Source organism: Ictidomys tridecemlineatus, chromosome 12, assembly GCF_052094955.1.
Source record: "Ictidomys tridecemlineatus isolate mIctTri1 chromosome 12, mIctTri1.hap1, whole genome shotgun sequence".
Classification (NCBI taxonomy): Eukaryota; Metazoa; Chordata; class Mammalia; order Rodentia; family Sciuridae; genus Ictidomys; species Ictidomys tridecemlineatus.
Genome location: NC_135488.1, coordinates 119,693,305 through 119,717,288, shown reverse-complemented (window position 1 = coordinate 119,717,288; position 23,984 = coordinate 119,693,305). Strand labels below are relative to the sequence as shown.

Genomic DNA, 23,984 nt, shown 5'->3' with positions numbered 1-23,984 from the left:
CTTTGCTAGCACACACTGACCACTGTCTGGATCCACTGTGTGTCCTATCTATAGGGGCTGCCAGGTAACACGCCGTGTGTACATAAAGCCGTGCACACAAGTTCATGTTCCCACAAAAGCCTTCTGAAGGTGGGTGTCCCGTGAGAATGAAAGGCTCCTCAGAGCCACACAGCTCAGGACCAGGCCTGTTGAGACTCAGGGCCACCAGGGTTCAGAGCCTCCAGGGCCAAGGTCGGGTCTAGGGTGCAGAGGTCGCTCTTGGGCCCAGGGAGGTCCAGGGAGAAAGCCTGTCCCAAGCGACATTTCCGTGATTCTGCAGGCAGTGGCAGTGCCCTCTTGCAGCCACATCATCGGGGCCAAGTTCTGCCAGGCTCGCCCTGCTGGAGGCCTGCTGGGTTCAGGACGGCTCTGGCGTGTGGAGGGGCTGCCCAGGGAGGTGGTATTTCCACTCGGTACCTATGTCTGGCAGAGGTCGGCAGGCCCTGTCTGCTGTCCCAGCTGTCGCCGTGACCTGGGGCTCTGGGACGTTCCGGAAGCTGTTCTTCCCGGTGGCTGGCTCTGACCCTCATTTGACCAGAGGCAACCCCTGTCGGAAACTCACCTGCCGTCTCTGCGCAGATCATCACCTTGCGGGATTACGTCCCCAGGATTCTGGGTCCTGAGGCCTTCAGGCAGTACGTCGGCCCCTATGAAGGCTACGACCCCACGATGAACCCCACCGTGTCCAACATCTTCTCCACGGCTGCCTTCCGCTTCGGCCACGCTGCAGTGCACCCGCTGGTGAGGCGGCTGGAGGCCGGCTTCCAGGAGCACGCCGGCCTGCCCAGTCTGCCTCTTCGGGATGCCTTCTTCAGCCCCTGGAGGCTCACCCAGGAAGGTGCGTCCTCCTCCTGCCCAGGGACACTGCTCTGCCCCGAGCTGTCAGAGGCCACCTGGCCCCTGCAGAGCCTCCATCTCCCGGTGGTGTGCAGGAAGAGAAGGGGACTGTGGCTCAGACCCTTGTCTGTCATTTCTAAAGATCCTGGGCACTTGGCACGAGTTATTCTAGGGCTCTGCACCGTGGCTGCAGACACCGAAGTAGAAACCCACTTTGCCTGGCGGCAGCGCCTCTGACTCCCCCCCAGTGCTCGGCTTTGACGGTCCCCTGGTTAAGGTCAGGGCAGTGAGCTCAGGGTGCTGACAGCCAGGTAGCTGAGCCATGAGTCATTCAGAGCGACAGTGTAATTCCCTGGTTGGGCTTGGGAGCGCCATTTTCAGTTTCCCTTCATCTCTTCTCTCTCTTTTCCCTGTGTTCTTCTGTCTGTCTGGAAGGTTCTGAACTGCTGATTCTAAACTCACAAGTTGGTGACTCCAAGTGGGTGCTGGGTGTAGTGGTGACTAGGTGACAGTGGCTGGCAGGTGACAGTAGGCTCGTTGTCCCCTGTTTAAACAAAATGCTGTTGAGCAGAGCTGGTAGAGTGAGGCCAAGGGTCTCTCCAGCTCACGCCACACAGGCAGAGGCACATCAGGAATGCTGCTCAGTGCTGGGGGGAAGCATGAGACCTCCTGGCCCTTGGCAGACTATCACATGTCACTGGATTCACATGACATGGGGGGGGTGGGACCTCAGAGGCTCTAGTCTGTCTCCACCATCACCTGCTGTGAGGAGACCCTGAGGTGACAGGATGGGGCTCTGCGTGCCCTGCAGCTCCTGGGGCCCAGCAATGTCCTCTTCTTACTGTTCCAGACAGCAGAGTCTGGCAAAGGCTTCTTTGGGTGGCGAAGCTTCTGCTACGATGAGCAGAAGGAAAAACTTCAGTAGCCAGGGCCCATTGCCAGGATCCCTTGGGTTCTGAAGGCCCATCCTCGACCCTGGTGTGGTCAGTGCCAGGTCTGTAGCTAACCCACCCTGAGAGTCTCTGGAAGTCACTGACTCTCAGAAGGAGATTCATCAGCTGACACAAGCACATTTGTGGCAAAGGTGCTTGATGATGGAGAACTGCTTCTCCGGGACTTAGTACAGACTTTCCTTGGCTCTTATACCGCATTCCCAGGTGGCTTGGACCCGATAGTGAGAGGCCTTCTTGCCCGACCAGCCAAGCTGCAGGTGCAGGACCAGCTGATGAATGAGGACCTGACCGAAAGGCTCTTCGTGCTGGCGCAGCCGGGCGCCCTGGACCTGGCGTCACTGAACCTGCAGAGGGGCCGTGACCATGGCCTGCCAGGTCTGTTGGTGTCCTCAGACCCCATGCCCAGGCCTGCTGTGTGCCTGGCCAGATCAGCCAGCTGTCCTGTGAGGGACGGACCTGAAATGAAATCTGCTGCCAGCCCCTAAACCAGGGCTCTTGAGGCTCTGCTCCATGCACCCCAAGAGGCCACTCCAGCCACCTGCAGGAAATGGCCCAAGGTGACCCTGAGCCCCAAGGCAGGGAGCTGAGGGGTTCCCACCATGGCTCAGCAGCCTCATCCTCCATGCATCTGTGTGTGCACTTAGCACTGCTGAGTGCCCATAATGTGCCAGGCACCAACGTCAGAATAGTCACAGGCCTGGCACCTGCAGAAGGCACAGGAGCAGGCAAGAGGGCATGAGCTGCTGCGTGGCCTGGCATGGAGCAGTTCCAAAGTTAATCACTGGGCACCTGCAGAAGGCAGAGGAGCAGGCAAGAGGGCATGAGCTGCTGCGTGGCCTGGCATGGAGCAGTTCCAAAGTTAATCACTGGGGGGCTGCAGAAGGCAGAGGAGCAGGCAAGAGGACATGAGCTGCTGTGTGGCCTGGTATGGAGCAGTTCCAAGGTTAATCACTCGGGGGGCTGCAGAAGGCAGAGGAGCAGGCAAGAGGGCATGAGCTGCTGCGTGGCCTGGCATGGAGCAGTTCCAAGGTTAATCACTGGGGGGCTGCAGAAGGCAGAGGAGCAGGCAAGAGGGCATGAGCTGCTGCGTGGCCTGGCATGGAGCAGTTCCAAGGTTAATCACTGGGGGGCTGCAGAAGGCAGAGGAGCAGGCAAGAGGGCACGAGCTGCTGCGTGGCCTGGCATGGGGCAGTTCCAAGGTTAATCACTGGGGGGCTGCAGAAGGCAGAGGAGCAGGTAAGAGGGCACGAGCTGCTGCGTGGCCTGGCATGGAGCAGTTCCAAGGTTAATCACTGGGGGGCTGCAGAAGGCAGAGGAGCAGGTAAGAGGGCATGAGCTGCTGCGTGGCCTGGCATGGAGCAGTTCCAAGGTTAATCACTGGGGGGCTGCAGAAGGCAGAGGAGCAGGCAAGAGGGCACGAGCTGCTGCGTGGCCTGGCATGGAGCAGTTCCAAGGTTAATCACTGGGGGGCTGCAGAAGGCAGAGGAGCAGGTAAGAGGGCATGAGCTGCTGCGTGGCCTGGCATGGAGCAGTTCCAAAGTTAATCACTGGGGGGCTGCAGAAGGCAGAGGAGCAGGCAAGAGGGCATGAGCTGCTGCGTGGCCTGGCATGGAGCAGTTCCAAGGTTAATCACTGGGGGGCTGCAGAAGGCAGAGGAGCAGGTAAGAGGGCATGAGCTGCTGCGTGGCCTGGCATGGAGCAGTTCCAAAGTTAATCACTGGGGGGCTGCAGAAGGCAGAGGAGCAGGCAAGAGGGCACGAGCTGCTGCGTGGCCTGGCATGGAGCAGTTCCAAAGTTAATCACTGGGGGGCTGCAGAAGGCAGAGGAGCAGGCAAGAGGGCATGAGCTGCTGTGTGGCCTGGCATGGGGCAGTTCCAAAGTTAATCACTGGGGGGCTGCAGAAGGCAGAGGAGCAGGCAAGAGGGCACGAGCTGCTGCGTGGCCTGGCATGGAGCAGTTCCAAGGTTAATCACTGGGGGGCTGCAGAAGGCAGAGGAGCAGGCAAGAGGGCATGAGCTGCTGCATGGCCTGGCATGGGGCAGTTCCAAAGTTAATCACTGGGGGGCTGCAGAAGGCAGAGGAGCAGGCAAGAGGACATGAGCTGCTGTGTGGCCTGGCATGGAGCAGTTCCAAGGTTAATCACTGGGGGGCTGCAGAAGGCAGAGGAGCAGGCAAGAGGACATGAGCTGCTGTGTGGCCTGGCATGGAGCAGTTCCAAGGTTAATCACTGGGGGGCTGCAGAAGGCAGAGGAGCAGGCAAGAGGGCATGAGCTGCTGCGTGGCCTGGCATGGAGCAGTTCCAAAGTTAATCACTGGGGAGCTGCAGAAGGCAGAGGAGCAGGCAAGAGGGCATGAGCTGCTGTGTGGCCTGGCATGGAGCAGTTCCAAGGTTAATCACTGGGGGGCTGCAGAAGGCAGAGGAGCAGGCAAGAGGACATGAGCTGCTGTGTGGCCTGGCATGGAGCAGTTCCAAAGTTAATCACTGGGGAGCTGCAGAAGGCAGAGGAGCAGGCAAGAGGGCATGAGCTGCTGCGTGGCCTGGCATGGAGCAGTTCCAAGGTTAATCACTGGGGGGCTGCAGAAGGCAGAGGAGCAAGCAAGAGGGCATGAGCTGCTGTGTGGCCTGGCATGGGGCAGTTCCAAGGTTAATCACTGGGGGGCTGCAGAAGGCAGAGGAGCAGGCAAGAGGACATGAGCTGCTGCGTGGCCTGGCATGGAGCAGTTCCAAGGTTAATCACTGGGGGGCTGCAGAAGGCAAAGGAGCAGGCAAGAGGGCATGAGCTGCTGTGTGGCCTGGCATGGAGCAGTTCCAAAGTTAATCACTGGGGGGCTGCAGAAGGCAGAGGAGCAGGCAAGAGGGCATGAGCTGCTGCGTGGCCTGGCATGGAGCAGTTCCAAAGTTAATCACTGGGGAGCTGCAGAAGGCAGAGGAGCAGGCAAGAGGGCATGAGCTGCTGCGTGGCCTGGCATGGAGCAGTTCCAAGGTTAATCACTCGGGGGCCAGGGGGCTGCAGAAGGCAGAGGAGCAGGTAAGAGGGCATGAGCTGCTGCATGGCCTGGCATGGAGCAGTTCCAAAGTTAATCACTGGGGGGCTGCAGAAGGCAGAGGAGCAGGCAAGAGGGCACGAGCTGCTGCGTGGCCTGGCATGGAGCAGTTCCAAGGTTAATCACTGGGGGGCCAGGGGGCTGCAGAAGGCAGAGGAGCAGGCAAGAGGGCATGAGCTGCTGCGTGGCCTGGCATGGAGCAGTTCCAAAGTTAATCACTCGGGAGCTGCAGAAGGCAGAGGAGCAGGCAAGAGGGCATGAGCTGCTGCGTGGCCTGGCATGGAGCAGTTCCAAAGTTAATCACTCGGGGGCCAGGGGGCTGCAGAAGGCAGAGGAGCAGGCAAGAGGGCATGAGCTGCTGCATGGCCTGGCATGGAGCAGTTCCAAGGTTAATCACTGGGGGGCTGCAGAAGGCAGAGGCTGAACCAAGATGAATAGGATGGGACCGTAGGCAGGTGCCAGTTGGGGCCTAGTGAGGACCCAGGAAGAGCAGGCAGCAGCCCAGCAAAGCTGGAGCATGTGCCAGAGGGCTCCCAGAGAGGGGGAGCAGCTCAGGGCACTTGATGAGTGCAGAGGGAGTCAGCGGGAAAAGTTGGACCCACGCCAGCGCAAGGCCCTATCTTCCTTGTGGGAAGATTCTCCTGGAGCCAGGGGTAGTGGTGTGGGAGAGGGGTGCTGAGAGGTCTTCAGTGCAAGAGATGATAGGTCAGAGGGAAAGCAGGGAAGCTCACCGTGTGTCCACTTCCCTGTGTGTGCATGCAAGGCAGGGAGGGAGCCAGGTTCCCTTGTGCTCCTGGGGGCCTTGCGGGCACAGGCTGAAGAGGAAGGGCCCCTCTCTAGAGAATGGAGCATGCAATGCCCTGCTTCCACGCAGATGCCTGGCTCTTGCCTCCACTCACCTGGGAACAGACCCTTCTGGAGGACTGAGCCTGTGCCCAAGCCTACTGAGCTCTAAAGGGTGATGTTTTGGTCTGTCTGCATCTGGGAGTGAGGACAGGGCGGCTAGTGGGGACCCTGGTGAATCAGGCCCCTCTTTCTTGTAGGGTACAACAGATGGAGAGAGTTCTGTGGCTTGCCTCGGCTAGAGACCGCAGCCGACCTGAGCAGGGCCATTGCCAACAGGAGCATTGTCCGCAAGCTAATGGACTTGTACAAGCATCCGGACAACATCGACGTCTGGCTGGGTGGCTTAGTGGAGGACTTCTTGCCCAGGGCCCGAACGGGTCCCCTTTTTGCGTGCATCATTGGGAGGCAGATGAAGGCGCTGAGAGATGGGGACAGGTAGGTGCGTGTGGCAAGCCTCTGTCCCGTGGCTGCTGCTCCACAGGGGCACTGCTGGTCCTGCCATCCGGGGGTTGAGCCCAGGGCCTCAGGGGGGACTAGACAAGCTCGCTGCCACTGAGCCACACCCCAGTCCTCTGCGTACTGGCCTTGGGTGGAGCGGCCAGGCCTGGCTCCACTCCCAGTACTCACTGACCCTGGGCAGGCCATCTGTCAATCACAGTTTCCTCCACTGTACAATGAGGAAAGGAGGATGAGGCATGAGGATATCCTAAGTGCCGCAGTCTGGCTGGGCACAAAATCACGAGCCACTCACACCTTGTAGAGTCAAACAGCAACTCTTTATTCTCGAACTCTCACGGGCATTCTACACACATGTTCTGGGCAAAATTCACGTACTCCACCGGGCTCTGAATCCCAAATACTTTCTGAATCCCGCGAGAACTCAACGGGAACTCAAGGAGCAGGCGGGTGCTTGAGGCAGCAGGATACGCCCTATTCCCAGCAGGGTACACCTTAAACCTGGAACCGCCCTAAACCCAAGGAGCGGGATACCCCCTAATCCCAGCAGGATACACCCTAAACCTGGATCCGCCCGGTCCTTGAGCAAGGTCACCTTACTCAAGCATACATGCAATGTCACTGCAAATGACCTGGGTCCAAAGGCAAGCCCATTTCCACAATGGAGAGTCCTTCCTCTAAGCAACATGGAGTAGGCTGACAAGGAAATTGCCATGCGTCATTCCTACTTGGCAATGGCTCTCAGCACCTAAGCACTTAAAATGTGCATTCCTGCAGGCTGATCTCCCGCATTTCTAATCTCACAAACAAGCAGCAGGGAATGAAAATCAAACTGTCTTTCATGACAACCTGAAACTGCTCCACCTTTGGGCATTCTCTGAAATAGCTGCTGAAGCTGCAGAGGTGGACTGACGGGGTGCCAAGGCCCAGGCCAGACCTAGAGCCCAGGAGCAGGTTGCAGCTGCATGGACAGGCCACCCACCTTTCCACCTCAGGTTCCACCCTGCAGCCCAACCAAGCTGCACTCACAGCCCAGCCCAGCCCATGCTGTGCCCTCCTCCGCTGCAGCCTAGAGCTCTGAACCTTGCACAACCGGAGTCCAAGAGGCCAGCTGTTTCCACACCTCACTCAGCTGCAGACACAGCACTGATGCCCACATGGCTTAGAACACCTGTGTTGTTGGGAATGACCAGAAAAGAGCCATGATGTATATGGTGACCCTTTCACCTGCAGTTCTCTCTCTCCTCTCTCTCTCTCTCTCTCTCTCTCTCTCTCTCTCTCTCTCTCTCTCTCTCTCTCTCTCTCTCTCTCCCCCTAAGTCAAATTGTTTCCAAGCATATTTAAGTTCTTTTTAGAGAGGAATCAGCCACATACTTAGGATCCAGTCCTTCTTTCCAATACAAATTTTGCCATTAATTTTTGAGATGCAGCATTTCAAATACCTGAGAACATCTGGGCAGAAGTAACTAGGAGAATATTCTCCCTGAAATGTGTATCTTTCACATGCATGGGGTTTGGGGTACCCTAGGTCCTGAGAGCCCCTGACTTGGTAGTGGCCCGTGTGCTCAGCTGGGTGCTGCAGGACCTCAGGTCCAGAGCCAGCCGCAGGTCTGCCGTCTGAATGATTCTGGTCCTGAGCATTCCTGACTGACCGTCTCACAATCCAGACTCTGCTCAAGCCTAGACTGAGGCCCTTCTCCCATTCCAAGGGAATGTCCCCCTGTGGTGCACTCAGATGCTCTTGGGCTCTGTCCATGGTGTGACTGTCTTCTAGGAAAGTGAGGCTATCTCTAACAGGCCGACTTCCCTGACCACCCTTGCCTAGAGGAGGAGGTGTGAGCCTGGCTGCGGTCTAGACAGCAGTGGGTGCTGATGGCCGTCTGCCTGGCCACGCTTGCACCTGCACCCTGGGCTGACTGCAGCAAGCCAGATTGGCAGGGGGAACCGTGTCCATCCCGTGCTGCCCCACAGACGGGCCCACGTCAGGGCTGGGGCCCTCCTCACCCCCCACCTGGCCGTCCTGCTTGGTCCTGCCAAGGAGACAGAAGCGGGCCAGAGTGCCCACTGGTCAGCTCATGCTCCCCACCCCATGCAGGTTCTGGTGGGAGAACAGTGCGGTCTTCACGGAGGCTCAGAGGCGGGAGCTGGGCAAGCACTCACTGCCCCGGCTGCTCTGTGACAACACTGGCCTCACCAGCGTGCCCGTGGACGCCTTCCGCACCGGGACATTCCCTCAGGACTTTGTCCCCTGCGCCAGCATCCCCCGCCTGGACCTGGAGGCGTGGAAGGAGACCCTTCCCCAAGGTGACGCCAGCCCCTTGTGGCCCGTGGGCCCAGCAGCACCCATGAGCTGTGACCCCTCTGTGAGGACACAGCTGCCCAGGTGCCCTGGCCCGAAAAGTGGCCAGTGAGAGGACCGTGTAGGGTGTGGTGTTGACATCTGGTGTGCACACCACACACCACACCTATACCACACAACACACCACACTCACCACACACACCACACTTACACCACACAACACACCACACTCACCACACACACCACACCTACACCACACCTACACCACACACACACCACACACACCACACAACACACACACTGCACCTACACCACACCTACACCACACACACCACACAACACACACCACACCTACACCACACACACCACACCTACACCACACCTACACCACACACACACCACACACACACCACACACACCACACAACACACACACCACACCTACACCACACACACCACACACACCACACAACACACACCACACCTACACCACACACACCACACCTACACCACACACACCACACAACACACACCACACCTACACCACACACACCACACCTACACCACACACGCCACACACACCACACTTACACCACACACGCCACACACACCACACACACCACACACACCACACCTACACACACCACACCTACACCACACACACCACACCTACACCACACCTACACCACACACGCCACACACACCACACCTACACCACACACGCCACACACGCCACACCTACACCACACACACCACACCTACACCACACACACCACACCTACACCACACACGCCACACACGCCACACCTACACCACACACACCACACCTACACCACACACACCACACCTACACCACACCTACACCACACACACCACACACACCACACAACACACACACCACACACACCACACCTACACCACACACACCACACACACCACACACACCACACAACACACACACCACACCTACACCACACACACCACACACACCACACAACACACACCACACCTACACCACACACACCACACCTACACCACACACACCACACACACCACACTTACACCACACACGCCACACACACCACACACACCACACACACCACACCTACACACACCACACCTACACCACACACACCACACCTACACCACACACACCACACCTACACCACACACGCGACACACGCCACAGACGCCACACACGCCACACCTACACCACACCTACACCACACACGCCACACACACCACACACACCACACCTACACCACACACACCACACACACCACACAACACACACACTGCATCTACACCACACACACCACACCTACACCACACACGCCACACTTACACCACACACACACCACACACACCACACAACACACACACTGCACCACACACGCCACACTTACACCACACATGCCACACACACCATACACACCACACACACCACACCTACACCACACCTACACCACACACACACCACACACACCACACACACCACACAACACACACCACACACACCACACCTACACCACACACACCACACCTACACCACACACACCACACACACCACACACACCATACACACCACACACACCACACACCACACAACACACACACTGCACCACACACGCCACACTTACACCACACATGCCACACACACCATACACACCACACACACCACACCTACACCACACCTACACCACACACACACCACACACACTACACACACCACACACACCACACACACCATACACACCACACATACCACACACACCACACCTACACCACACACACCACACACACCACACAACACACACAGTGCACCTACACCACACACACCACACTTACACCACACACACCACACCTACACCACAGACGCCACACACACCACACCTACACCACACCTACACCACACATACCACACACACCACACACACCACAACTACACCACACATACCACACACACCACACACGCCACAACTACACCACACCTATACCACACACACCACACACACCACACAACACACACAGTGCACCTACACCACACACACCACACTTACACCACACACGCCACACACGCCACAGACGCCACACACGCCACACCTACACCACACCTACACCACACATACCACACACACCACACACACCACACCTATACCACACACACCACACACACCACACAACACACACACTGCACACACCACACCTATACCACACACACCACACACACCACACAACACACACACTGCACCTACACCACACACACCACACTTACACCACACACGCCACACACACCACACACACCACACTCACACCACACACCACACACATCACACACACCACGCACACCACACACACCACACCTACACTACACACACCATACACACCACACCTACACCACACCTACACCACACACACCACACCTACACCACACACACCACACCTGCACCACACACACCACACACACCACACCTACACCACACACACCACACCTACACCACACACACCACACCTACACCACACACACCACACCTGCACCACACACACCACACCTACACCACACACACCACACCTGTACCACACACACCACACCTGCACCACACACACCACACCTGCACCACACACACCACACCTACACCACACACAGTACACATCTTACACACATCACACACATGTCACACCCTACACATACATGCACACTATATGTACACACTCCAGACACATTGCACACACACCATACGTACAGACACAGCACACACCGTGCACACCTCACACACCGTACACACACTGGGAGACACGTGTTCCTGGCACGTCTGTCCTGGACGGGAAGCGGCAGTGGGCACAGCTCTCTGAAGCCCGTCTCCAGGGGCCTGTCTGCAGGGCTGGGCTGGCCTGGAGGTGTGGCGAGTGTCCGCCTGCGTCTTCCCTGAGGTCTGACTGCATGTGACCTTGGCCCCACGCAGGTGGCCAGTGTGGCTTCCCGGGCCAGGTGGACAACGGGGGCTTCGTGCACTGCGAGGAGTCTGGGACGCAGGTGCTGGTGTACTCCTGTCACCACGGGTTCGTGCTGCAAGGGCAGGAGCGGGTCAGCTGCACCCAGGACGGGTGGGACCTCCAGCCCCCCGTGTGCAAAGGTCAGTACTACCCAGGGGCATGGGGGTCAGGGACGATCCCAGAGCACCTGCTGTGTGAAGAGCAATGCCACAAAACCCCGTCCTCCTGGCCAGTAGCGCTGCACGGCGGAGCTGCTCCAGCCCAGCGAGTCAGACTCGCCATGGCCGGCCACTCCCAGGGGCCCGGACCGCAGAGCGCCAGGACGGCAGCATGGATCATGATTGGCAGAGCAGCTGGGGCACGGGGAGAGAGAACCCACAGAGCGAGTTTCCCAGGTGGAGAGGCAGAGGAGGTTCCCACCCCAGGCCAGGAGTCACACCGGCCCCTGGCCCGCCAAGCCCAGGAGGAAAGAGACCGTGCGAGGACGTACATGTTTGAGCAGAAACAAGACAGAGCCCAGGGGACATGGTGGGTTTGCAGCAGAGAGGAGACAGAGCCCAAGGGTTTGGGTTCTGAGTGTGGGAGAAGCGAGAGCTCTGAGACGGTGGCACTGGCCACACAGCAGGGGCCTGGGCTCCATGCTGCCGTGCAGCCTGCTGGCAAGTGACCAAGGTGGTCCAATCCATGCTGTCCACTTCCTGCAGTAGAGACATTTTGTTTAGATTTTGAAATTTCGAGATATTTGGGCCTTGAAGGGTTGCGATGGATGGCCACTGACTTCCAGACCCTGCAGTGAATCAGAGACCCAAAGTATCTGCCTGGTCAGATGTAGGTGTGGCCACCACACCAGCCATCCAGGTACCACTGAGGACAGAACAGGGGAGGAGGAGAAGTCCAGCAGCGGCTGGGGAGGGCGTCTGGGAGAACCTCATGGGGCTCTGTGGCCAGCAGCACCTGAACCCACCCCGAGCCAGGCTCTTCCGGGAGATCCTGAGAGATGGGGACAGTGCGTGTGACTTAGAGACCCTGGGACCAGTCCCGACCCTCTCCTTGCTCTGGCTACTGACCTGCTGGAAATCCAGTTGCTCCCCAGGAGCTAAGTTTCTGTGTGCCACCGGGTGTCCAGGTGCCTGGTGAGGATGGCAGGGTGGTCAGCTCACTGGTTGTCAACTAGGTCCCTCGGTGAAGGCACAGAGTGGAGAACGGGGCCCCTGCCGTCACTGTCAATGTGGCGAGTGCTCAAAAGCTGTCCTGCTCTCGAGCCAGCTCACAGAGACGGCCAGCCTCGAGCCTCAGCCATGGCGTACACCAAGAGGAAGCGACGGCTTGTGTGTCCTTAACGTCTTCCTGAAAGGGCAGAGGGGTGGAAGGCTGGGGGACAGGATGGGCGTGAGCGGAGGCTCTGTGTGCAGGGGAGGACGGCACTGCTGGACCACGGCCTGCCGGCTGGGCAGGCTCAGCAGGGCCCACAGGAGCCGGGCACCCCCCTATTCTCCCTGTGGGAGTCGGCAGCAAGAGGTGGGCACCTGGTCCTCTGCACCCGGATGCCTGCAGGAGGGGCCGGGCGGGGAGGGCCGCTCTCCTCCTGCTGACGACCTGGCGCTCTTTTCCCAGACGTGGACGAGTGTGCAGACCCCACGCGCCCGCCCTGCCACGCCTCTGCCCAGTGCAGGAACACCAAGGGCAGCTTCCTGTGTGTGTGCACCGACCCCTACGTGCTGGCCGAGGACCAGCGGACCTGCGTGGGTGAGCGCCTCCCGGCTGTGTCCAGGGCACCCCGCGTTCAGCCAGTCAGTCAGGGGGGGCCCTGAGGCCACCTCGCCTAGCAGGAGACTGTCACCCAGGGGCTCTGTGCCCGGTGCGCGAAGGCTGGGACCAGAGCTCCCACTCCCTGCCAACCCCAGTTGGCCACACAGCTGGCCTGTGCAGAAGCAGGTGTCCAGAGACTCTCCAGCTTCTCTCCTTCAAGCTCACACCCTCTGCCCTGGCCCGGGCAGCAAGGGTCTGCCTGTAGGTCTGTCTGCCCCACGGGAACTGGGTGCCCACCAAAGTCCTTCAGGGTGACGCTTGGCTCTGCTTCAGGGACAGTGTTCATCCTCACCAGAGGTTAGGGAGCGCCTGCCATCAGCTGGGCACTGCTGCAAACCTTCCACTGATTCACCCGCTGAGCTGTCTCTGAGGGAAGCACTGTGATTAATCCCCACTGTTCAGATGAGGAGTCTGGGGAACAGAGAAGTTGAGTGACTTTCTCAGGGCCACACAGCCACTCAGTTGCAGAGGTGGGTGTGTAAGTTGGCTTCTAGTTCTTATAAAAAACTCTACACTGGGGGAGTTAAAGCGGATTTTATTTAGCTACCACAGTAGGGGAGAGAGACCTTCTTGTAGAACTGAGCTACTCCAATGAGCAAACACACCCAGGAGTGTGAAAGTGTAGCCTGAGGGCAGAGAGAAGGCCTCTGGGTGGGAAATGCCCAGAGCTTACCAGGCAGAGCCGCCAGCGGGCATCTTGCTGACCTGGCCTAGAAGAGCCCACTGGCAAGGAAGGGCATGCCAAGGTCGGCCCGAGGAGGTGACTTGGCTGCTGCTGGTGCAGCAGGGACCGTGGCTTGCTGGCCCGGGCTGAGAGGGCCGAAGGGCATTGCTCTCCCTGCCCCCTCGCGGATGCTGGGAGCCCCTTCCCTCCCGTGGCCTCCGCGCCCCTCTCCCCAAGCCCCCATGCATGCCCAGCCCCCACACTGCCCCTGGCACCCCCGGAGCTCTGCTGTGCCTTCCTTCTGGAAAGGTCTGTGGCAGAACAGGAAGGCAGGCTCCACGCTCCCCAGGGAGGTCGGCGGCTCTGCAGCGGGCGGCATCTGCTCTGCCCGTCCTGAGGGCGCTTCACTCTTCTGGTCCCAGACCAAGGCAGGTGCAAGGACCAGGACAGACTCTTGGCCCCTGGCCAGCCCCCTACTCCACGTCTGGACCTCTCCAGCCCCTCCCCAGCACCAGGGTGGGCTTCAGGGTGAGCCGGCTGCTTGAGCCACTGGCTTGGCACTGCCGGACTCTCAGGCCCAAGGCAGGAGTGCCCTTGGCTCCCTCCAGCCACTCTTGCTGCCTCATGGACTCCCCCTGGGCAGCCTCCTCCCAGGCAGCCTCCTCCCAGGCAGCCTCCCCTCGGGCAGCCTCCTCCCAGGCAGCCTCCCCTCGGGCAGCCTCCTCTCAGGCAGCCTCCTCCCGGGCAGCCTCCTCCTGGGCAGCCCCACCTTGGGCAGCCTCCTCCCGGGCAGCTTCCCCTCGGGCAACCTCCTCCCGGGCAGCCTCCTCCCAGGCAGCCTCCTCCTGGGCAGCCTCCTCTCAGGCAGCCTCCTCCCAGGCAGCCTCCCCTCGGGCAGCCTCCTCCCAGGCAGCCTCCTCCTGGGCAGCCTCCTCCTGGGCAGCCTCCTCTCAGGCAGCCTCCTCCCAGGCAGCCTCCTCCCGGGCAGCCTCCTCTCGGGCTATGACGTCTCTTCTCAGCTGCTCTCTTCTCTCAAACCTGCTGTTTCCTCGGCCTCCGATTTCAATCACGTTTTCTCTATATTTGAGTGGATCCTCTTTTTATTTTAAACAAGATCACGCCTGGTCAGGGTAAAGTACGGAAAACTGAAGCTTTTGCACTGAGATTTTTAATGAGACCTTTTGTGTCAAACACCATCCGGGTGCAGACTGGCGAGGTAGCCTGCAGCGTGCTGAGCATGGACAGGGTGGCAGTCAGGGCTGCTTGGTGCACTCACTTTTGGAGACTCTAGAAAGCTGGCTCAGAAACGTGCCCAGGCGGCCACGGAGGATACTCGAGCCCACTTTCAAATTTCCCTGTTGCTGTAGCCTCAGAAATATTTGCTGTGTTTTTGCAAAGTCTTTTTAGCCTGTGAGATGGCTCTAAGGAGCCCTAGGAAAAACTTCTGTGCTGTCCCAACAGAGGCCACCTCATATGCCCCTCCTGGACATTGGGCTCAGGACTATCTGCAGAGGGTGTCTCTCTGAAAGCTAAATACTGACGGCAGGAAGATTTTTAGGAAAAAAACCACAGCAGTGTCTCTCCACTCTTCCGTGTTCACAAGAACTAAAGTGTCTGAGAGCCCAGGCAGACGGCAGGCAGGACCCTGTGTCACGGGGCTGGGGTGGGACTGAGGCAGGTCTGCCCGTCAGGCAGGGGTGACAAGGGCCTCAGTGCATGACCTGCACCCGCCCTCCCTGTCTCAGGAGCTGGTCTGGAAGGGTGATGGGGTGCAGGCAGAGGCGGGTGTGTGCTCATGGACAAAGACGGCACAGCTGGGCAGCTGCTGGCAGTAGGACCGCCAGGCTGGGCTCAGGGAGGTGGGCTTTATGCCTGCAGAGGCTCTGGGAGCTCCGTGGTGCCCCCAAGTAAAGCATTTCCTAGGGAGGGGAGCTGGACTGGGGTGGGAGTCAGGGTGTTCTGCCTGAACACTTTCCACCCAGTAGAAAGCCCAGGAGGCTGTGGTAAGAAAGGCACCCTGAGAGTCAACAAGAAGGGGTGGGGACAGAGGGCAGGAAGAAGGGCTGAGGCCGAGAGGAAGCAGCTGGAGGCAGGGTGAGTTCCCCGGTCTGTCCACCCAGACCAGCGGCTGCATGCCTGACCTCACGGAGGCTGGCCCCTACAACTGACCACACCTGGGGAGGACGCCAGTGTCAGTCTGCATCATCCGAGCATGGAGCCAGGCCAAGGGCTGAGCGTCCAGGCCAGCCCTTCCCACCAGGAGGGTCTGCACCTAGTTCTTCCTGCCACGGCAAACTTCCCAGCCCACCGGTCACTGTTGACCTCTGCTTGGCCAGACTCCCCATGGACTATACTGGCTGAGAGGGTTTAAGTTTTAAAAGTGGGTTTCCATCTCTGCTGGGTTTCTCCTGGGCCACTAACTGTGCTGGAGAGCCCGAAGGAACTGCTGGTCAGCCCCGTCAGTAGCAAGCCCAGGACATCGGAGCCGGGCCCAGCTCACAGCCCACAGAAGGCGTGGAGGTTGGCCTTGAGGGGCTGGAAGCCTTCCTGCCAGGTGAGGGCAGGGAGGACACACCCCGAGGACACACCGGCGGTCCAGCCCCAGCCCTGCAGGGGCCAGGCTTCCTCTCCCAGCCTTCTCGTCTGTCCGAGACCACACGGCCCTCTGCTTTGGGTCTCTGCAGGCTGCCCGTCCTCGCCTCAGGTCGACCTTCTGGTGGCTTCTGCAGAAACCAGAACCTGCCCCTGAGTGAGGCCACCGGGTTGGGCCCACTTCCTTCTGTGGGACCCCAGGCTCCCTGGGCAGGATCGCTCAGGACCCTGCGCCCTCCTGCCTGCAGGGACCTTCCCTTTCTACCCTGCAGCTGCAAGGCAGGTGGCCAGAAGCCAGAGCACTCTCGTGGGCGTGCCCTGTCCCTGCCTCTCCCAGGCCCCATAGGCCCAGGGCTGGGCTTGCTGTCTACCAGGCTTTCCTGGGCCAGTGACCGGCCCCCACAGCTGGTGCCGTGAGCCAGGTCAGATGCAGTGCTCTGCAGCCCGGGTGGCTCCCTGACCATCTCTGTCCTCGCCAGACTCTGGCAGGCTTCCACGGGCATCCTGGGTCTCCGTGGCACTGGGCGCACTGCTCATCGCCGGCTTGGCAGCCCTCACCTGGACCGTGATCTGCAGGTGGTAAGTCCCACACGCTGTCCTGCTTCCTTAGACCTGGCAGTTTGTCTCCTCTGGACACGGCCAAGCTGCCTGGTTCCCTGAAGCCATTTACAGGTCTGCTATCCAGACACAGTGGCCCCAGAGTCATTCTGTGTCTCGAACCCCGCCTTCTGGGACTTCTGTGGTGCTCTGGGCAGAGAAGGTGGGGTGGCCACGCTCAGGCCTTGGGCAGTGTCCTGCCTCTGTGGACAGGGTTCTCAGAGGAAGAGTCCTCTGCACATGCAAAGCCGTAAGTGAAGCCCAGTGCTCGGGTGGAGGACAGCACTGCCGTTCGCATGCCCCACGGCAAGGCTGAGGGGTGTTCTCTGTCAAGGAGCCTGGCCGGGGGTCCTCCGGGACGGGCCTTTCCTTCGCCCTACGGGAGAGACTCGGGCTCTGTCCTCACCCTGCTGGGCTCGCCTGAAGCTCTGAAGAACCAGCTCTGGCCGTCACACATGTCTCACACGGTGGTTGGTTTTACACGGAAAGGACTGAGGACAAATAGACGGCCCGGGGTGAGAAGTCGCGGGTGCCCAGGCTGGGCCCCAGCACCCCGTCTCCCAGCAGCACCCGCGTGTGCGTGTGGGCCTCTGGGACTCCACCTGCACACCCCCCCCACGGAGGCACGCCCTCGCTCCCGGGAGCCAGCCACCTCCTCCGTGGGGAAGGGGCAGGGTCTCCCCAGGGTCTGGCGCCCTTTCCTGCACAGCCCTGGCTGCGGTCTCCAGCAGGACCCGCAGCGCGTCCTGGAGTGGACGGTGGGGTGTCCTCCAGGACGCTCTCATTTCCAGCAGCCCGGTGGTTCCGGTGAGTCCCAGCACACCAAGAAACACTGGCCACCTGAGCCGAGAGGTGGCTTCTGCACACCTTTCACACAGACGTGGTTTTAAAAGCCAAACCGTGACCTTAGCCATCCAGGGTCACAGGGTCGTCGCTTCCAGAGGGTCCTGTCTGTGGCTGCCCCGCGTGGCCTGCTGCTTTCCTTTCTGCCTCACCTGCCCTCTGCCCGTTGGCCGGCTGCTGTCTCGTGGTAGAGCCGGTGCGCCATTTCCGCCGTCACAAGCCCTGGACGCGACTCTCACCTTCCCAGTGTCTGATCTTCAACCCCTGCATTTTCTAGAAGATTCTCGTTCCTGACAGAACTGATCTGGGCTGAAAGTCGGGTGGCCGAGGCGCTTGCTCAGGACGAGGCCGCGGTGCCGGGGACAGTGTGCCCTGGCCAGTGCTGAGACCTATGCAGCCACCCTTGAGTTCCAGGCAGTCCTGTGAGGAGGGGCTCCTGGAGGGTGGAGGGTGGCCCTGGGCACATGCGGAAGTCCCCAGCAGAACCTCAGCAGGGGCCTGTTTGGATGGGGTCCCCTTGGGAAGGGTGGCCCCTATCCAACATGAACAGTGTCCTGATGAGAGGAAGAGATCCGGACACAGAGCGGGCACCTGTGAGGGTGGAGGCACAGGTCAGTGCGGGGTCCACAGGCTGAGTGCAGAGGGCCATCCACCACCACAGCTGGAGAGAGCGGCAGAGCCTCCGCACAGCCCTGGCCTCCACCTCCAGCCTCCGGACCCCAGACAGAGGGTTTCTGTTTTCCCTCTGGGCCTGAGGCCGTAGGCCCTGTCGCACGCTGCCCTGTGACATGCTTTCCAGCTCACCATGCCACGCGTCGGCCACACGGCTGCTTGCCCACACCCGGGAGGCAGAGTGGGGTCTCAGCTCAGGACACGCCATGTGCCACCTCTGCAGCGTCCCCAGAGGTCCCGCCATCCAGCTGAGGCTCTGATAATCTCCAGGGTTTTCTCCATCTCTGCCCAAAGCCCTGTTGCTTCTCTGCTCAGGGGAGTTCCTTTAACTAATCTTCAAACAGCGTCTCGTTTGGGAGAGTGGCAGGAAATGTTCCCTGTATTGAAGAATCGCTGTCTCTTAAACGCTCAGACATGACTGATTATCAACTCCTTAGCAAACCCTGACCCAGGCTAGCGGTAAAACTCAAACAGGCTGCGGCACACAGCCCGCGAGTTCTCTGGCTCTGTCACACTTTCCACTAAATGTTCACGTCGCAAAGCTCTGGCCCTACTGGAATTCAGCTCTCCCTTGACATTCCGTGTTTCCGGGTATTTCTGTGAGCACCTGTCATGTCATGAAGATGCCATGCCTGTGTCCCCAGTCAGCCAAGCCAGCTTCTGTCTGGAGAAGGGAGACTTGGGCTGTGACACCCCTGGGAGTGTGAGGGGGGCGTCCTGTCACCCTGGACTCCAGGCTCTGGGCACACACTCAGTGATCCGAGCGCGGCTCCTGGCCCGACACGGGGGCAGAATGAGCATCTGAGAAGGTGCGCGTCGTCACCGCCACCAGAACCCAGTGCTGCTTTCACCCGGGTCTGCACGGTGCCCCACACCCACGTCCCCGAGGATTCCCGTGGCCACGCAGGTGCCCCGTGGCTCAGGCTGCTTGGTGCCAGAGGCATCTCCTGGCTGTGCCCTGGCCCAGAGCCCCTCCTCTGTCTGCCCTGGGGTTAAACCCCGCTCCAGGCCTGGCTCACCCCTCGCTTCTTTATTCCTGCAGAAGCTTCTGGTTCGCCCTCCTCGCCTGCCGGGCACCTGTCCTGCTCTCTCAGGTCCTCTCAGGGTCGGGGTGTGCTGGGGTCACGTGCAAAGCCCCACAACCTCCCACCACGCACCCCTCCCTGTGGGGAGCAGGAGGACTCGGGTTTAGACCTCAGCAGGCTCCAGAAGTGAGCCATCTGCCCTTGGTGGAATGGTTTGTGCCACAATCGTGGAGTGGAGAGAACGGAAAAGAAAACCGGCTGACCTCTGTGGCACTGGCTGAGGGAAGGGCTTGTGCTGGGTCTGCGAGCTGGCATTTCCCTGCTGTCGAGTCCCACAGAGAGCACGCAGTCCACAGAGGGAAGTGGGTGTGCTTTGTGCAGGAGGTTGCCTTACAGTTTAGAGTTTTCAGGAGTGCATGGTATCTCAGTCTCAGAGGGGGTCTTTGAAATGGTGGTGGAGTCAAGAGCACTTAAGGACTTGACCTTAGTGGTCACCTGTCACTCAGGTCCCTGGACTCCGGGGCGGGAAGCTCTCCAGAAGCCCAGCAGGGGAGCCGGGCTTCCAGCTCTGTCTTCGGACCTCCTGTGTTTGACTGAGGGCGCTTCCTGTGGGAGAGCACCGAGGCAGATGGAAGTGGCCCCCTGGCTGTGGGCACCGGGCACGCTGGCCAGGCCCCTGGGTCTTACTGAGCCCCAGAGCTCCATGAGTCGGTGAGGACAGCCATCTGATTGCATGGCTGCTGTCAAGGTCACTGATACCACCTACCAGACATCTAATGCATTCCCAGTACACAGTAGGTGCTCAATCAGTGCTAGCCTCCATTGTCATTACATGCTTGCACCGTCACGGCAGAGCCCAGGCTGCCCTGTTAGAGGAAGCTCCCGTCTGCTGCTGAGCAGGGTGCCACGGGGCCGACTGCCCCTGGTAAGAAACCCACCTCCTTCCAGGAGAAGAGGTGGAGCGGAGAGGCAGCTCAGTAGTGCCTTTACCGCACCAGTGTGGAGCCGGGTTCAGCAGGAAGGAGACAGCAAGGGAAGAGGAGAAGACAGGTGTTTGGGGCTAGAAACGCTCACACATTCGCAGAGAGCTTTGCAAACTGTCAGGTGGGGATGCCCATGTTGGGGACCTTCTGCAGGAAACTGTTGCTAACTCTACTTTCCTGGAGTGCACTTCTGCATGGTAACTGCTTTGTACAACTGGGTGATTTTTTTTTAATTTTATTTTTGATTGTGGTTGGGCACAATACCTTTGTTTTATTTAGTTAGTTTTATGTGGTGCTGAGGACAGAACCCAGGGCCTCCCATGTGCTAGGCGAGTGCTCTACTGCTGAGCCACAACCCCAGCCCCATGGGTTGGTTTTTATACAGGATTTGCTTATCTGAGTTTCCGCAGCATACACTTCAGATGTGAGCTTTTTGTTTTGCTGTTAAAGTAAGTATAAAAAACATTTGATCTCCTCGCTGCCTAAAAAAATCATTGAATCATGACCTAGTGATGATTCCTCAGTGGCCTGTCCAGCCTGGTGGCCCTCTGGGTTTGTCCACAGAGGAGTGCTGTGTCCCTGCTTGATCTTACTGCGCATAGCCCTCACGGGGGAGCTGCCAGAGAGCACGGTGCCTGGGGGGTACCATGTACCCACCCTGACGATGCTGGTGCAAGATCCCAGTGCGGCCGAGATGCCCTGGGGACGGCTTGGGGCTTTAACCTGTGTCTCGGTAAAAAGCAAAAACGTGTAAGGAGATTGGCCTCTGGAAGTTTCAGGTCCTGACTGCTGTTAAACATTTAAACTCAAAAATATAAAATGCCAAGACATATCGCATGGCCTGAAAGAAGGTGGAGGTGACATCCTGGTGAGAAAGCAAACCAGGGCCTCAGATCAACCCTGGATTCCTTCAGACGCAGGGCACGGGAGTGGGGCCACCCACAGCGCCACCCGGAGGCAGAGCCCCTGTGCTGCGATGGCTGCTGCCTGGAAAGACGACGGGGAATGCTCCTGGATCTCCTCCCTTCTGTGAACACGCCCAGGCTCCAGATGCAGGACCGGGCTGTGGTCAGCAGAGAGCAAGCTGCCCTGAGGCGCAGAGCTGCAGGGGAGGCCCAGTGCCCACCTGCAGGGGCAGCCCAGGGAAGTGCCCTGCCAGGAGCCTGTACCAGAAAGGTGGCTTCCTGCGAGGGGACGTCCTCAGAGTCGGGCCAGGCGTGGGGAGTTGATGGAGTGCTTCCCTGGTGACAGCATCACACCACGTGGCCCTGGTGTCTGGTCCTTGTCCCCACCTGTTCTCACCCGAGGCCAGTGACAGTCACACGCCACGCCGTCCACCCAGCTGAAACCCTGGCCTGTCCCACAGCCCTTCAGACCTCTCCAAACACAAGGGCCGTGACTGGATGTCTTAACCCACAGGTCACGTTCAGAGGCAAAGTCCACTCTGCCCATCACTGAGAGAGACGCAGGAGGAGGCGGACGGGAAGTGGGGACGGCCCAGCGCCGGGCTGCAGCTCGGGACTCAGAGCAGGTGGGTGCACCGTGGCCTTGTTAGGCTGACAGCAGGCCACGGATTCCCCACTGAGACCCAGGACCCCGTACAGGCCTTCAGCCTTCCTGCACCTGCGTGGACCCCCTGCCAGTCCCCTGTGGTCCCGGGGACGTCACAGGTCCTCCCTCTGTTTTCACACAAAGTGTGTTCATGGAGAAGGAGGCTTGTCAGAAGCTACACTTTAAAACACAGTAAATGGAATCAGCAGACCAGAGCTTAAGGCTGAAAATGGCTTCCAGGCACACAGACTCCCCAGCATTTCTTCACTGCCACCCGAGTCCTGGCTCTAATGATGACAGTGAATTCACAGAAGCAGAGAGAAAAATGTCACTTGTTGACTTGCTATTTGAAACAGAGTAACTAAACCAGAATGGGAAACGTCAGTCGACATTTGCTTTCTGCCAGTGGTACCTGGGGGCCACCCCAAGAGAAGATGTGCTTAGGAGTCCCTGGAGAATCCGAATTCCAGTTTGTAGGAGCAGAGAGCGGCGGCAGGGCGAGGGTAGTGGGAGGTGTGGTCAGGAGGAGTGAGTTGGGGATCTCTCCCGCCTGGTGCCTGGCGTGGGCTGTAGGTAACTATAACACACTGTGGAATTCACAGTTGCTGAAAGAATCGACTTTTAAACAAACATCTCACTACCAAGACTAAGTGGTGAGGTAGGTGACAAGTTGATGACGTTGATATGTAAAATACACCAAAACATCAGGTTTTACCACACAGATACCTGCAGTTAGTTGTCAACTGACATCTAAACTAAAGTACACACACTGGGGCCATCCGGATCAGTCCCCTCCTGCCACATGTGCAGAGCAGGGGAGAAAAGGTCCCCGTGCCTGAGGTGAGCGCAGCCCTTGGGCTCTGCCGTGGAGCAGGAGGACCTGCAGCTGCCCAGGCGCTCACCCACTTGTAGCGAGGGCCTCTCTGAGCTGCGCCCACCGGCGGTGCTCTCCTGCCACCGAGCTGCCCACCCTACAGGATGGGGCTGACTGACAGAAGGTGCTTCTGCTCAAGCCTGGCCCACCAGGACTGGGCTCACCAGGCCTTCCCTCCCCAGGAGCCGGCCTCTGGGTCCCAGATCCCACTCTGTGAGTAGCAGCCCTTGCTGCTCGGGAACGCCAGCGTCCTCAGGCACAGGTCCCAGGCTGCCTCGCTCAGACCCTTGGTGGACATCGCTGTGGGAACCCCTCGGCAGGGAAGCAGGATGCTCATCTCGCGGGTCTCTGGTGACCTCGACTCCTGCTCCAGGTGCCGCTATGAAGAGTGTGCTTCTCTGGGAGCAAAATCAATTGGGAGTTTGCTCTGAGCTTCTCAGGAGAGGAGCTAGAGAAGGCCCAAGACCCCCAGGCTGCCCACTCCTGCTGAACCAGGAGACTCTAGGTGCAAAACAGTTCTGCTCAAATGTCCCCCCAAGACTGTCCGCCCAATACAGGCCAGTCTGGCATTACGTTCTAGTGACTGTAAGGCGCAGACAAATAAACCCTACAAGGTTACCCGTGTCTCACCCTTTTTTGTAAAGATTGTCTCATTGTTCCTCCTGGGGAGTCGGCATTAAATGCATGTACTCAGCCTTGGAACATGGTTTCCACCAGGACACCCCAGGTGTTTGATCGACACCGAGACTGTTCTGCCTTCTGCCTGCTCTTGGTCTCCTTCCCATGACTCTAGATTATCGGCTTGGAGAGGAAGGTCTCTGCTCAGGGTCATGGCCCCGCCTCCCCGGGAGAACACCCGGGAGCAGAGCTGCTCACCTCGTGCCTGAGGCCCAGAGGAGGAGAGGA

The 23,984-nt window shown here is 59.2% G+C and overlaps 1 protein-coding gene across 1 annotated transcript in view; it reads left to right on the top strand.

The window, feature by feature from the left end:
* Tpo (thyroid peroxidase) overlaps window positions 1–23,784 on the top strand; it is a 43,841-nt gene extending 20,057 nt beyond the window's left edge. Inside the window, exons 8-16 of the mRNA XM_078027909.1 lie at window positions 619–877; window positions 2,034–2,204; window positions 5,918–6,155; window positions 8,272–8,480; window positions 11,438–11,608; window positions 13,083–13,214; window positions 17,013–17,112; window positions 22,073–22,184; window positions 23,261–23,784. Coding sequence (XP_077884035.1) covers window positions 619–877; window positions 2,034–2,204; window positions 5,918–6,155; window positions 8,272–8,480; window positions 11,438–11,608; window positions 13,083–13,214; window positions 17,013–17,112; window positions 22,073–22,184; window positions 23,261–23,299 — 1,431 coding nt within the window. The 3' untranslated portion in view covers window positions 23,300–23,784. The remainder of the gene's footprint in view (window positions 1–618; window positions 878–2,033; window positions 2,205–5,917; window positions 6,156–8,271; window positions 8,481–11,437; window positions 11,609–13,082; window positions 13,215–17,012; window positions 17,113–22,072; window positions 22,185–23,260) is intronic.
* The last annotated feature ends 200 nt before the right edge of the window (window positions 23,785–23,984 follow it).